Raw genomic sequence first — 15,485 nt, 5'->3', positions numbered from 1 at the left:
GGCAGTGAATGTGACATTTAACAACGTTCACTGCATTTAAATCTTCCTTCTGCATGTGCTTTAAATGATAGTGATTGATTCACCTGCAGTGTTTTCTAAATGTCACGCCACTTTAGAAATAAGCTTCTTCATTTTAAAGAAGAACACCAGGAATTACAGCACTTTTAAAATGTGCTGGCTTATTGTCCAACAAGGTATAGCTATAGCTATGACTAAGCATCTATCCATGATGTGAAACATGTTAGCTTTTTTGTCCCCTATGTCCACTTTCTACTATTGATTGCAGTGTTGCATGAATTTTTGGATGTTATACAGCTTTAGATTTTATCCTTTGTTCATTTTGTTTCAATAAATTGCCTATCAGAGTGTGGCAGTCCAGGAACATTTCTTTTTTCCACGGATCAGCGCCGAGTCTGCACCTGTCAGTACTACAGGGCAGGAGCACAGCATAGGTCGCAGGGCTTGGAGCAGTACTCTTTTCCAAAGTATATGCTACCTCGTGGACTTAGCTATTTTATTTACTGGTTATATTTTTACTGGGTGCCAGGAGTACAGCCATTGCTATACTTCTGGTGCTCCGCCACTGGACTTTCAGGTCTCCAAGAATCCTGCCTCTTCTCCTTTTGCCCAATCACTGAATGCTTTGTATTATGTGAACTCATTTACAAAATAAATAATATTCTGTGACGTGAATTGGCATTGGAGGGAAGGAGAACATCACTCCTGTCAGAGCACTGGCAGTCTAGTGATAGCTATACTTCTGGCACTTAGTAAAAATTATAATTTTAAATTAAAGATATAAGTCCACAAGGTGATATCCTACTTATTAGACTTAACCCCCAAGAAGTCAGCACAAAGAGATGTAATTCCTGGAGATTCACTTTAATATTACTTTAACACCAATGTATGACTTACTTTGCATAGAGGTTAAAGTGGAATTCCACTTGGTTAGACAGGGGAAGAGTTAATCCCCATCATATTTTTGTTGCTGTTTGTTTCTTTAAGGGGGAGAGTCGATCTCTTCTCTTGGTGATTGTTCAAACTAGAACACAAAATTAGGGGAAATCTAAATGTTTCCGTTGTCTTTGGAATAAAGCTTTCCCAATGAGGACACCTGTTTCAGTGACAACTCGCTAAGCTCTGATTATCCATTACTCTGGGGAAATCTCTCAAATGGGTACAAATGTAATTATAATTTTTATATATTTTTTTTTGTAACTTGCTAAAGTATAAAACAAGTTTATAAGACACACAGTATGACTATTGTCTATTATTCAGCTATAGTTTTTTTAGGTGATTTAAAATATCTTTGTCCCTTTCTCAGGTGCGTTGGCTGCCTCCCTCAGATGTTACTTCTCAGGGCTGGAAGTCCCGCCAATTCTGCTGAGTAATGTGTAAGTACATTATTTATTCCCATGATCTCTCTCTCATGTTTTGTAACACTTACTCATACTGTATTTTGAAACAGATCAAATAGGAACTCAAAAAATGGCTGACCATTTATCTGTACTGGTTCATAGAGACCCTTTAGTATGCTGTATAATACATGGAACCTGAAGCGACAATTTACATCTAAGAAAATCTCCAGACTGGGGGTAGACACATTGAATAACAAAAGGTTGACAGAGATTGTCACCCTTTACTGTCTAAAACTCTATCCAATAAAAGGTTTTTACTGTAGATGGTCTCAACCCCTTCTCTCTATACTTTAGCAGCCGGTGTACAAAGCTACACTGCACTAATACACGATATGTTGGAAATTGAGGAAACTGACATTTCTTAGCTAGGTGCTGGAAATGACAGTTCATATATCTGCTACCAAGTGACCAGATTATTATGGTCACATGCAGGGGAGGGCTGGCAGCCTTAGGCCTGGGGGGCAAGTCCAGTCAAGTGGCCCATAGAGCATGGGAAAGTGATGGATCGAGGAAAACAGTCTAATATTTTTCATGATCAAAAGAGTCCGCACAGAGGCCCCCTTACATCAGAGTCCGCACAGAGGCCCCCCTTACATCAGAGTCTGCACAGAGGCCCCCCTTACATCAGAGTCCACACAGAGGCCCCCCTTACATCAGAGTCCGCACAAAGGCCCCCTTTACATCAGAGTCCGTACAGAGGCCCCTCTTATATCAGAGTCCGCACAGAGCCTCCCCTTACATAAGAGTCCGCACAGAGCCTCCCCTTACATCAGAGTGCTCGTGTCTGTGCAGAGAGAGAAGGGGATGTCATCGCTGGTATGCGCTGAGGCTGAGCTATGTGTGAGATGAGACATAGCTCAGCTTTACAGCCATCTACCTCGGAGCTGACACAGGCACGGCTGCACAGTGGGAGGTGAGCAGCGGCCATGACCTGTGTTAACAGAGCTCCAGCAGGCATATTCCTGCTCTGCAAAAACAGCATTTGGTAGTGGCGGCCGGTGGCTGTGCATAGTGTCACCAGCCCGGGGGGAGATTTCCACCCTGCCCCCCCCTGCCAGCCCTCACCTGGTCACATGGTTTTTTGCTACACTCACATAGGCAAACTTACTTAGAGGTCTTATTTTCTTCTTTATTATTCATCTATGATATATACCAAATGTACATGTTTAATTAAAATGGTAGATCACATAAGTAGCTCAGCACATAAATTGTGTAAGTAATGCGCTGTTGTTATCTGCTTTTTAAAGACAGATATAAACAATAAGCAAACAGCCTCCATTGCCACCCATAAATGTTATGTTTTATGTCTGTTGTTGCAAGAGTGACATCATTAGTCTACAAAGAGACTTCTCACAGATGACCTCATCTACTTGCATCTTATCACTGTTTAAACAAGGAGTCATATATTTTCTCTCATAATAAGTTGTAAGAAGAAATGGCAGAGTGAGAATGAGTTGTGATCTTCATTTTTTGGTGCCCTGCCATCAATAAGGCTGTAAATGTATCTTTTCTATGTCTTGATCTTATCCAGATATCTGGATCTAAGATTTATGAGCCTTTATAGCAAGCATTATGCAAAAAGGCTGTCCTTGGCATTCCATGGGGTGAGTGTAAAGAAGGTAATTAATATGGTACCTAGATTTAATGGATGTTCGAGCTTCATATTTGACATGTGTCAAATATGAAACTTTAACATCCATTGGATTTAGGTACTCTAGACATGTTTTGAAATATGTGTCAAATTTTGACCATCGGGATAGAAGAGCTTTATTCTTTCCTCTAGGCTCATAATTTGGTGAGTGTAGTCTTTAATTCTACTTGTTTCAGCTTAGGGCAGATGGATTCCAGGAAGTAAATGGTACATAAATCGTCTCCCCCTAATCAAGATGGCTGTGGCTAGAAATGCTAGGGGGTTGTTTTCAAAATGAAGCATGGAGACAAGGATGGATGGGTTGCTTTGAATAGTAAAAATTATTGATATAGCATTTTCAGTTTGTGGTGCTCTCAAATATACTGAAAAAGAAAACAAAAGCAGACGCACAGGCCTAGTGGATTATCCAACAGATTTGAATAAATAAGAGATAAAATGAAATAAGCTATTCACAAACATATAAGTAAAAGTGCTTGGTTAGTCACACATCCGTGGCTTGATTTTTCAGACCGGATGGGGAACAGGTCTGCTGAGGGAATATGCAGGCTGCCATTGCTAATCTCTTTTCTGAAAATACCATCTCTCTGGCTGTTATGGTGATCCAATGGATTCAGTACTTCCTAAGGCCCTTTACACACAGGACGAACTCCGTTCAGCGGGTCCTCCTGCTCAGCGGGGGATCTCTCCGATGATCCCCACTGAGCAGGCATATGACAGGTCCGTGTCCACTCCTCTATCCAGTGGATTGGATCGGATGACAGTCAGATGGAAATGGATGGGCCATCCGTTTCCATCTGACTGTCATCTGATCCGGTCCACCAGAGAGATGGGGAATGGATTCCCATGCATCTTTTTTTGGCAGCCCGGATTGGATCAGATCTCCCATAGGGAGGCCTAACCAGGGACCTTGTTCTTTAACCTACAAGGACCCCAGTGGGAACCCCTCTATACTTGGGATACCGTTCGTTCTGCAAAATCAAGTCACAGAAGTGTGGCTAACCAAGCACTTTTACTTATATGTTTGTGAGTAGCTTATTTTATTTTATCTCTTATTTATTAAAATCTGTTCCATAATGCGCTAGGCCTGTGCGCTTGCTTTTTTTTTGCTTTTTCAGTGGTCTTAGGACATCCCCAGACCTAGAGGACAGCAACTATCCATACTGTAGGTGCATCACACACATGCGCAGGAGATGCATGTTGCTGTTATTTGCTCAGCTACTGCTAAGTTCCTCCTTAACCGCTTAAGCCCCTGACCATTTGGTAAAGACCAGGCCACTTTTTGCGATTCGGCACTGCACCGCTTTAACTGACAATTGAGCGGTCGTGCGACGTGGCTCCCCAACAAAATGTATGTCCTTTTTTTCCCACACAAATACAGCTTTCTTTTGGTGGTATTTGATCACCTCTGCTGTTTTTATTTTTTGCACTATAAACAAAAATTGTGACAATTTTGAAAAAAAAGCAATATTTTGTACTTGCTATAATAAATATCCCCAATTTTTTTTTAAAAAAAAGCAATTTTTTTCTCAGTTAAGGCCGATATGTATTTTTCTACATATTTTTGGTCAAAAAATCGTAATAAGCGTATATTGATTGGTTTGCGCAAAAGTTATAGCATCTACAAAAGGGGTCAGTTTTATGGCATTTTTATTATTATTTTTTTTACTAGTAATGGCGGCGATTTGCAATTTTTATCGTGACTGCGACTTTATGGCGGACACATCGGACACTTTTAATCAAGTGACAAGTGCTTTTGCGCTAAAATAGACCCTAAATGAATCAATCCACCAAAAAATATAAATATAGTGCAGCAAAACCTAGTTATGTTTACATGACATAAAGCAGGAATATAAATAAAATGTGATTCTGCGCAACATATCACGCTGGTAAATAGGTGGTATCACATAAAATGATAAATGTAGGAGCTGACAATTTCAGCATGAAATATCAAAATAAGTGGAGAAAAAATATAAATATAATTAAAATAGTGAGTCCAAAAATAGTGGTGAGTCCAAAAATATATATATATATATATGCTCAAAGAGTAAATGTGCAAAAATATGTAAAAATAGACTGTTGTGTGAAAAGAATGGAATAGAAGAGTTCAATCCCAAAGTATAAACACGGATCAGCTGTCAGGACAGAAGTACTAAATGCACTGGATGTAGGTGAACACCAGCTCTATAATGTGAATGCACAGCCGTGCAGTAGAAGATGAGCCAGATCCCTGGCTGAGCTCCCAGGACTCTTACCTCTGAGCCCTCCTTAATGGGCAGTGATATACAGGTCACTCGCAGCCTTCTATGGGTGGTCACTGATTCTTCCTCTCTCGATATAATGTATCCTCCCTCTAGTGGGATAAATGCTCCTCAGTGCCGGATGGGTAATGTGAGTAAAAAAAGAGAGAGAGGACTCCCATAGTGAGGAACCGTTTGGTGCAGGTGAAAATAATTTATTAGGAATAACCTGCGCTTACATTAAAATAAAAGCAATGTGCAACGAGGAAACAAAACAAGCGGCGTTTGAATCGCCTGCTTACGTCACTCCGGGTGTACGTCCTCCAATCCCGGATTGGGATTGGAGGACGTACACCCGGAGTGACGTAAGCAGGCGATTCAAACGCCGCTTGTTTTGTTTCCTCGTTGCACATTGCTTTTATTTTAATGTAAGCGCAGGTTATTCCTAATAAATAATTTTCACCTGCACCAAACGGTACCTCACTATGGGAGTCCTCTCTCTCTTTTTTTACTCACATTACCCATCCGGCACTGAGGAGCATTTATCCCACTAGAGGGAGGATACATTATATCGAGAGAGGAAGCATCAGTGACCACCCATAGAAGGCTGCGAGTGACCTGTATATCACTGCCCATTAAGGAGGGCTCAGAGGTAAGAGTCCTGGGAGCTCAGCCAGGGATCTGGCTCATCTTCTACTGCACGGCTGTGCATTCACATTATAGAGCTGGTGTTCACCTACATCCAGTGCATTTAGTACTTCTGTCCTGACAGCTGATCCGTGTTTATACTTTGGGATTGAACTCTTCTATTCCATTCTTTTTACATATTTTTGCACATTTACTCTTTGAGCATATATATATATATATATTTTTGGACTCACCACTATTTTTGGACTCACTATTTTAATTATATTTATATTTTTTCTCCACTTATTTTGATATTTCATGCTGAAATTGTCAGCTCCTACATTTATCATTTTATGTGATACCACCTATTTACCAGCGTGATATGTTGCGCAGAATCACATTTTATTTATACATCGGACACTTTTGACAAATTTTTGGGACCATATAAAATGCACTGATTACTGTAAAAAAGCACGTAACACTGGAAATTGATAATACTGTGAATACAATGCAAAATCACCAGCGCTAAATGAAAAAAAAATCATTAAATAAATGATGAATAATGTCCCAAAAACCATAAACAAATAGAGTCCATTCAAGGTAGAATATCCGTGACTTCAAGACAAATTAACACCCAGAAAGAAGTGCCAAGAGATTTAGATATAGTTCCTCCACCTCTTATTACAAATCTTCTTACCAACTCGAGTGGATCTCTTATTACGGAGATCGCATTCGCCTATGGCTGTTAACCCTGCCCAAGGTCTCTCAATGGTTAGTATTGCCGATGTCCTATTTCTTCCTCTTTGACGAAACGGCGTAGGAAGGAGCGGCATGCTGACGTCACCAACGAGATTACGCTACTACCCGGAAGGACGGGCGTAAGGTGGAGGAACTATATCTAAATCTCTTGGCACTTCTTTCTGGGTGTTAGTTCGTCTTGAAGTCACGGATATTCTACCTTAAATGGACTCTATTTGTTTATGTTTTTTGGAACATTATTCATCATTTATTTAATGATTTTGCATTGTATTCACAGTATTATCAATTTGTCACATATCAGAGTATTTTTTACTTTAGGTATTGATCAGCTCACAGCTGACTTTTTTTCACTAATTCTTTTTTTCACTCAGATCTGGTCACCAATATGAGGTATCACTAGTGCATACGCAGCGCAGCTTTAATTTTTGTTATCTGTTTCAGTGTGTGCATCTTGCATATATAGTTGCGGCAGCCGTTGCACATCACTTTTTCTTATCAATATTTTCAGGGACCCGCGAGCACACTCACGAGGCACGCGGCAGGGGCGGCAAATTTAAAGGAACGTACAGGTACACCCATTTGCCTGCCCGTGCCATTGTGTCGACTTATATGTGTGTGCAGCGGTCGGCAAGTGGTTCATTTGTTTTTTATAAAATAATAAAAATTGTGTACTTACCCAGTCTAAGGCATGGAATTGCAGAGAGCGGCCTCAAACCTCCTCCTCTGGGGTACCTAGCCAGCACTTTTGGATCCTTCTCCTTTGTGCCTGCCACCATAGAAATCTGTTTGCTATGGGGGCAGACGTGCAGGCTCCCCCCCCGAACTGGGCTGTGTGCAGGGCAGGACTTAGGGTAGTGGGGGCCTCTGGGCTTGAGTGTTGAAGGGGCCCCCTGGAGCCGAGAATTGGGGGGGGATCGAATATGTTGAGCGAGGGGGGGGATCATAGTTGTTGAGCGGGGGGTGCGCATTAAAGTTGTTGAGCGGGGGGAGCGAATTGAAGTTGTTGAGCGGGGGGCACATTAAAGTTGTTTAGTGGGGGGGGTGCCTCTCACCTGTGCACGGAATGTGTCGGCTCTCTTCCCTTCAGCAGACATCCACACACCACTCCTGGGGGGGGGGTTGCAGTTGTTGGGCGGGGGGAGTGCCTCTCACCTGTGCCGACAGCCGGGGCCACAGACTGTCATTAGCCCGGCTGTCGGCTTTCTTCCCTTCAGCAGCCACAGTCCTCCACACACCGCTCCGGTTCCTCCTGCTTCCGTGCTGCCTCCTCTTGCAGTGCGGGAAAATAACCCTTTCCCGGGACTGCGGGAAGAAGCCCTGGGGACCTATGGGCCCTTTAATAAAAAGAAACCTCTGGACCCTTTAAAAAAAATATATATATAAACATTTATAAAAAATACATCAAAAAAGGGAGGTTGCCATCCGGGGCCCTGGGAACCTCTGGGCCTTTTAATAAAAAATAAAAAAATATAAACAAAAATAAAAAAATAAACATTTATAAAAAAAAGGGGGGGGGTTGCCACATGGGACCCTGGGGACATCTGAGCCCTTTAATAACAAAAATATATATATATAAAAAAAATGTAAATTTTTTTAATAAAAAAAAGGGGGGGGTTGCCATCCGGGGGCCCTGGAGACCTCTGGGCCCTTTAATAATAATAATAATAATATATATATATATTTTATATATATATATATATATATATATATATATATATATATATATATATATATATATATATATATATATATAAACATATTTTTTTATAAAAAAAAAAGAGAGAAATTCAGTGAACACTGCATGTCCTTCTGTACCCTATTTCCACACATTCCATGTTGGCTTTGAGCACACATGGTGCAAGTTTACGCCTGTTAGTCTACATCGTGTTCTTAGCAGGAGGTGACATCAAAAAAAATTGTGCAATAGCGCCTAGCAGAAACAAAAAAGGCTACAATATAACATTAGCAGCGTGTTTGTGCTATTTCTTCGGCAGTAAATTAATAATTAGGCAAACATTTTGCAGACTTGGCGGTATGTCACCAATTACCACCAAAATATAGACAGAGGAATCCGAGACCCTTGTGTAACCCAAAACATATTTGACAGGTGGTTGACTACAAAGATAAAACACCCCTCTTCCTGTGATCGACTGATAAATATTTACTTTAATTTCTATTGGTTATTATCCGCAAGGCATGTTCTCCCTGCATTCCTCATTCCCTCCCCATTCACCCATGACATTTTAAGTGTCTCTGGAAAAGAAACATGCCTTTGTAGCTCGTACCTTATTATGTGTATGTGTGTGTTCTCTTGAATCACCTATTATTCCTTCTAATCTGAATTCTAAACCTCAGGAATAAATACAACACAAATGAATCATGCAGTTGTCACCTTTACTCTATGCTGTTATTGGTGTGACCTTGAAAGATGTGTAACGTTTAATAAAAGTGCACTAGAAAAATAAGTCAAAGCATCTGCAAGATGTTCAAAATTAAAGATGATGGAAGAATAATATACAGAGTAGTAGCATTATCTGCCTGCAGCATGACTGAACGGGTAATTTTCTTTGGCATCAAGAGGAAACAATTAGACACAGTGGTTACGTAGAGCTGAACACCAGGGGAACACAAGAAAACACCATTTAATGCACTTATGTCATCGTTAAAAATCATTAAAGCCCAGCTCTGGGAAGTCTGAAAATTCTCCCTTGCAGTGGGGCTGCGCCTGCATTGCAAACAGGGCCGTTGCGACAGGACAGGCAAACCAAGCAATTGCTTGGTGCCCCCCCTCGCAACTCTCTCGCTGCACGGGAGGAGGAAGGAGGATGAGGGAGGAGGAAAAACTAAGATGTCATTTTCGACAGCAGCACCAGCCCCCCAGCTTCTCAACTTGAAAAAACTCAGCAACACCCCGCTTCTCAACTTGAAAACAAATGTCATTGTCCATTTTGCTTGGGGCCCCCAAATTTCTTCAAATGGCCCTGATTGCAAAGGTTGACTGCTTGCTTAGTTTAGGGGACAGAAAAAGCACTTTTAGTTACCCTATCTTCCATTCTCCCAGAGGATGGCACTCCCCCATGTTCCAATGGTGTACTGTCCCTCAACGTCCCCACATCCAATACAGGCCTGCATGGGTCTTGATGATGCCAGGACCTTGATTGATTGATTGATTTTTGAGCTTAATTAGGTGCCAAATGCCCACTGTGAAGTGAGCGTCTAAGCGCCGCTGGTGAGATGTAACTTTGAATCTTAGACTGATGGAGCATGGGGTAGAACAGGCAAAAAGGACTGGTCTCAGTGCATGGAGGAGCAGAGAATAGTTTAAAGTTTTAAATCCCAATTTCAGACAATTTGTTCGGATAGAATGCAAAAGGGTTGGACTCTGTCTTGGATTTTCTGCCACTTCCTGTTCTGTCTAACAACTGCCACCTACAGAAAAAATGGCGGGAAACTTCCCAGTGGAGACACAGGGGTTGATTTGCATTTGAATTTGCATTTTCCCTTTCCCTTCCCAGTGAATGTGGTGAAAATTCACTTTGTAAAGAAAACCCAAGCATGTGCATGGCAAATTAAGAAAACATTATTTTTGTTGGCACATGATTAGATGATGAAAGTCAGCAAAGTTTCACCTCATTCACTAAACTAAGTAAAAATTCACTTGCAAAGTGAACAGCCGGTTTGCCTTTAGTAAATCAAACCCATAGATAGTAATGCAAAGCTTCTAGTCCTTCTTGCACAAATGTACCGTATTTATTGGCATATAACACGCACAGGCGTATAACACGCACCCTAACTTTAAGAGGGAAGTTTCAGGAAAGAAACTTTCCACCGCCCCCTGCGTATAACACGCAGGCACAGTTTACCCTCTATTTTCAGGGTAAAAAAGTGAGTGTTATACGCCAATAAATACAGTACTTTAAATACTGTTTGCATCACTGTTGGGGAGGTTTCCTCTTAATTTTTTGTGTTTTCTGACACAAGTTAGGAAGTAGTGGGGGGATTTCAGGAGGGAGGGGTAAGGAGCGCCAGCGAAGGGCCGAGAAGAGGAGGATCTGGTTCTGCTCTGTGCAAAACCATTACACAGAGCAGGTAAGTATAACATGTTTGTTATTTTTAAACACAAAAAAACGAGACGTTAGTATCACTTTAAAAAATGAAAACATAAACGGAAAAGCTAGCAAAATAATTGCCAGCTAAAAGATATACCGAGTTAAAGTTTTCAATGTAAATAAAGAAAAAATATTGCGCAGGTAGGAAAACAAAACAAAAAAAAAACGTGAAAGCTATTGGCAACACCACAACAGAACAATTTGTGTTAAACCATATATACAACATAAGTTGCCTGCTTTAGCGCAGCAACTTATTTTGTATATACAGTTAAAGGTCCGGATTCTCAGAGGACTTACTACGGCGCAGCGCCATGTACGCCGTCGTAAGTCCTAATCCGAGCCTTCGTATCTATGCGACTGATTCTTAGAATCAGTTACACATAGATAACCATTAGATCCGACAGGCGTAAGGCTCTTCTGCTGTCGGATCTAAATTGCATTTTTTTTTTGTCCGCTTGGTGTCTCCGCTGTCGTTTTCCCCGTCGAGTATGCAAATTAGCTAGATACGCGAATTCCCGAACGTACGCGCGGCCGACACAGTGAAATTACGACGTTTACGTTAGGCTTGTCCCGGCGTAAAATTGCCCCTGTTATATGAGGCGCAATCAATGTTAAGTATGGCCGTCGTTCCCGCGTCGAAATTTAAAAATTTACGCCGTTTGCGTAAGTCGTCCGTAAATGGGGCTGGACGCCATTTACGTTCACGTCGAAACCAATGACGTCCTTGCGACGTCATTTAGCGCAATGCACGTCGGGAAATTTTAGGGACGGCGCATGCGCATTACGTTCGGCGCGGGAACGCGCTTAATTTAAATGCTATACGCCCCCTACCCGACTAATTTGAATTAGGCAGGCTTGCGCCGGGTGATTTACGCTACACTGCCGCAACTTTACAGGCAAGTGATCTACCAGAATCTGGCCCAAAGTTTTCACATGGTGATCTGTTCATTAACACACCTCCTGTATTGGAGTGCCCACAGTGTGAATGAAGGATCTCTGGGAGCTATTAGGACAGCAGCATTGTCAGTCTGTGGGGAGGGGAGTGTTGGGTTTACTAGCGGATTTAAATACACTAACAAATTGAAGCCAAACCCCAGTTCACACTTTATAATCAGTTACAGCAACAACAAAAAAACATTTTTGGGATAAAGATTTGACATGATTAAATGAAAGCTGACCAGTGTAAGTACCCCTGTCAGTGCTAAGTGGTTTGTCTGTAAACTAATACATCTGGAGGAGAGCTTGTTCTTTAGAAAAAAAAACAGACATGCTGGCTGGATCGCCAGGTGAAAATAGGATAAATAAATATAAAAAAGTAAACTAATGCAGCCATCACATCTAAGGCCCCGTACACACGACCAGTTTCCTCGGCAGAATTCAGCTTCCGACCGAGTTTCTGGCTGAATTCTGCCGAGAAACCCGGCCGTGTGTACACTTTCGGCCGAGGAAGCCGACGAGGACCTCGGCGAGGAAATAGAGAACATGTTCTCTATTTCCTCGTTGTTCTATGGGAGAACTCGGCGGCTTCAGGGCTGAACTGGCCGAGGAACTCGATGTGTTTGGCACGTCGAGTTCCTCGGCCGTGTGTACGGGGCCTAAGAATTGGTAAGCTGCTATATAATAAACGTTTGTTTTTGGGTTTAATACTGCTTTAAATGCATAACGCAACTAAAATGGATGTAATTGTATACCATGCTTGCTGATAATCTGCATTGCAGTTAAAAATCAATTTAATCATTCAAATAGTAAATCCCATTAATGTTTCATTTTTCAAAATGTGAAATTTGGGAATTATTTATCCTATTATTACTGGTCCTCAGCAAACATGTGGAGAAGATTAAGCAGTCCTCAACTAATTTACAGCAGAGAATGAGTTAAACCCTTGTTTATCTGCTTTTCGTAATCCTTTAATACATTCCAGAAGAGAGTAAGCAGCAAAGGAGGGGTACATACATGTGATGTCACTGCTCTGCAATGAGTGGGGTCGCATACCTTCCACTATGAGGTCATTCACATTAGTTTTAATATCTCTCTTGCAGCAATGCATAGTTTATACCTTCCCCGAGAACATCTTGTTTGAAGAATCTTGTAAAATAAAAGCACCTACAATTTGATTTGTGTAGTGTTATTTTGTCTGGTAATTTTATGTAGCTTAGTATGCAAAGGTACACATTTTTAACAGATCCCAGCTACAGCCAAAAATGTTTACATCTTTTTTTTTTTTTTTTTTTTTATTATGATAGAATGGAAAAAGGTTACATATCGGGTTATATGCTGTGTATAATTTCCCCTAGGTTTTTTATTACTTTCTACCATTTCACCTTACTTCCTGTCCCAATAAATAGGGTCAGCAGGCCCTATAAAGTTCTGCATTGTGGAAAGAGACACCAAAAAATGCATTTTTTTTTTTTTTTGCATTATGATGAAGGGTTAGAATCCCTGGCATTGGTATTACTATCTGTGTCTTAGGCCTCGTACACACGACCGAGAAACTCGACGGGCGAAACACATCGTTTTGCTCGTCGAGTTCCTTGTGAAGCCGTCGAGAAACTCGACAAGCCAGTTTTCTCCATTCCCGTCAAGGAAATAGAGAACATGCTCTCTTTTTGGCTCGTGGAGTTTCTCGACAGTTTCCTCGACGAAAATGTACACACAACCGGTTTCCTCGTGTGTACGAGGCCTTACTGTCCCAATGGCCACCCCGTTTTGGAGTCTGCTTTCTCAGGGAGAGATGATGGGGTTGCAAGTGGAGTTATCTAGGTCGTTATGAACTTGCTACACCAATATTCACCCATCTTCTAGTTTATGATGCCACATAGGAAAATACAGAGAGATGAATGGTTAGAACCACTTTTTTTAATGCTGTCTGTGTACCCATTAAAAAGATTAATTTTCTCTTATTGTCCTGATCACCAGTCTCCCTGAGAATAAAAGTGAGGGTAAATCCAAAACTCTAAGATGCCACCAGAACATGAATAGAGGGGAAATCTTTCAATGGGGGCACTTGTTCCTGTGACAACTGTCTAAGAGGGCATATCCCTTACTTTGCACAAATATTCTTTCACTTCCTGTTAAGACTGCAGGACAAAACGTGAAGACAAATCTCTCTAATGAGAGACGGATGGTAGTGGTTTCAATCCTTCTGTCTTCTATCCATAATGATAAACTATAGAGTTTCACGTGTGCGCTAACTTAAGACCCCCCCCCTTCATGTACCGTATTTTCCGTCGTATAAGACGACTTTTTGCATCTAAAATTATGCCCCAAAAGTCGGGGGTCGTCTTATATATGCCGGGTACCTGTCTGTCAGACGGCGGCCATCCATTATTCAAAAGCCGCGCCTCCTCCTCAGACTGTTCCGTGATAGGCGGAACACTAATTTTCCCAGCAGAGCCTCTGTTCAGTGTTCCGCCTATCACGGATGCCTTCTCATCCTCGGCCTCGGGCGAGAGGACATCCGTGATAGGCGGAACACTGAACAGAGGCTCTGCTTGGAAAATTAGTGTTCCGCCTATCACGGAAGAGCCTGAGGAGGAGGCGCGGCTTTTGAATAATGGACGCCGCAAACCTGAGAAACTCTGCAAACAGGAGAAGGTAGGAAGATTGTCGAGGTAGGCATACTGGCACAGTGAGGCAGGCATACTGGCACAGTGAGGCAGGCATAATGGCACAGTGAGGCAGGCATAATGGCACAGTGAGGCAGGCATAATGGCACAGTGAGGCAGGCATACTGGCACAATGAGGCAGGTATAATGGCACAGTGAGGCATGTTTAATGGCACAGTGAGGGGTCGTCTTATACAGTGAGTATATCCCAAAACCAGCATTTTAGCTGGAAAATTAGGGGGTCGTCTTATACGGCGGCAAATACGGTATGTCTTGGGCACCCAGATAGGACAGGGGAGCCCAGAGCATTCATGGAGGGTATCAGCTGGAAAAGCGGAGGGAGCCCAGCAAACATCAGTTCGCTGATTTCCCCTCTATGGCCAGGGAAGAAGCTAACTGAGCATGATCTGTGCTCATTTGGCTTCAAAGGAGTGCAGAGGTGACATTAGAGGTCCAATATCACCCGTCGCTTGCACTATGCTATTACATGGTAATATGTCATATGTACATGAATACATGTTGATTGCGGAACACACATTAGATATTGCCGTGCACGCAAGAGAGCAATATTTTTAGGGCCATCATTCATGGTTAACACTAAACTGATGTGCTTTAAAGGCTTTTAAGGTGTCCCATATGGACAATTTTTGGTATCAGTTTTTTTTTTCTGTTTCTCATGCTCACAAAATTTTGACTCTTTACACGTTTGGTACCTAGTTACTCGACCTCATCTTTTATATGTATATATATATATATATATATATATATATATATATATATATATATATATATATATATATATATATATATATATATATATATAGGGGTATTATATTGTGTTTGTGTGCACTAATAGGAATTTGAATGTATTGTTTGCTGAAAGTATAGGTTTGGTAAAGTTGCGATAACACTATATGACTTAAAAATATTGCAACTGCAACCTTTTAATTTTACAGGGTCTCTGCATTCACAAAATAATTCATATTTTAGGAATTCTTAAAGGCTTAAAATATAAATTTTTAACATGTGTGCAAAAATGAAAACACAGATCTGGCAGCGATAGGGTTAAATCGACTAGG

At 41.5% G+C, this 15,485-nt stretch overlaps 1 protein-coding gene across 4 annotated transcripts in view; it reads left to right on the top strand.

Moving 5' to 3' along the window:
- Nucleotides 1–15,485, top strand: part of RBPMS (RNA binding protein, mRNA processing factor) — a 279,843-nt gene that overhangs the window by 243,526 nt on the left and 20,832 nt on the right. For all 4 annotated transcript variants that reach the window (XR_005743616.1, XM_040324575.1, XM_040324584.1 and 1 more), the window contains one exon: nt 1,325–1,394. Coding sequence is in view for 3 of the 4 variants with exons in the window: in XM_040324575.1 (XP_040180509.1) it covers nt 1,325–1,387 (63 nt within the window). In the remaining variant the exon portion in view is untranslated. The remainder of the gene's footprint in view (nt 1–1,324; nt 1,395–15,485) is intronic.

This window comes from Rana temporaria, chromosome 1 (genome assembly GCF_905171775.1).
Source record: "Rana temporaria chromosome 1, aRanTem1.1, whole genome shotgun sequence".
NCBI lineage: Eukaryota > Metazoa > Chordata > Amphibia > Anura > Ranidae > Rana > Rana temporaria.
Note: the sequence above shows the minus strand (reverse complement) of the source record. Positions and strands in the feature narration are given on the sequence as shown.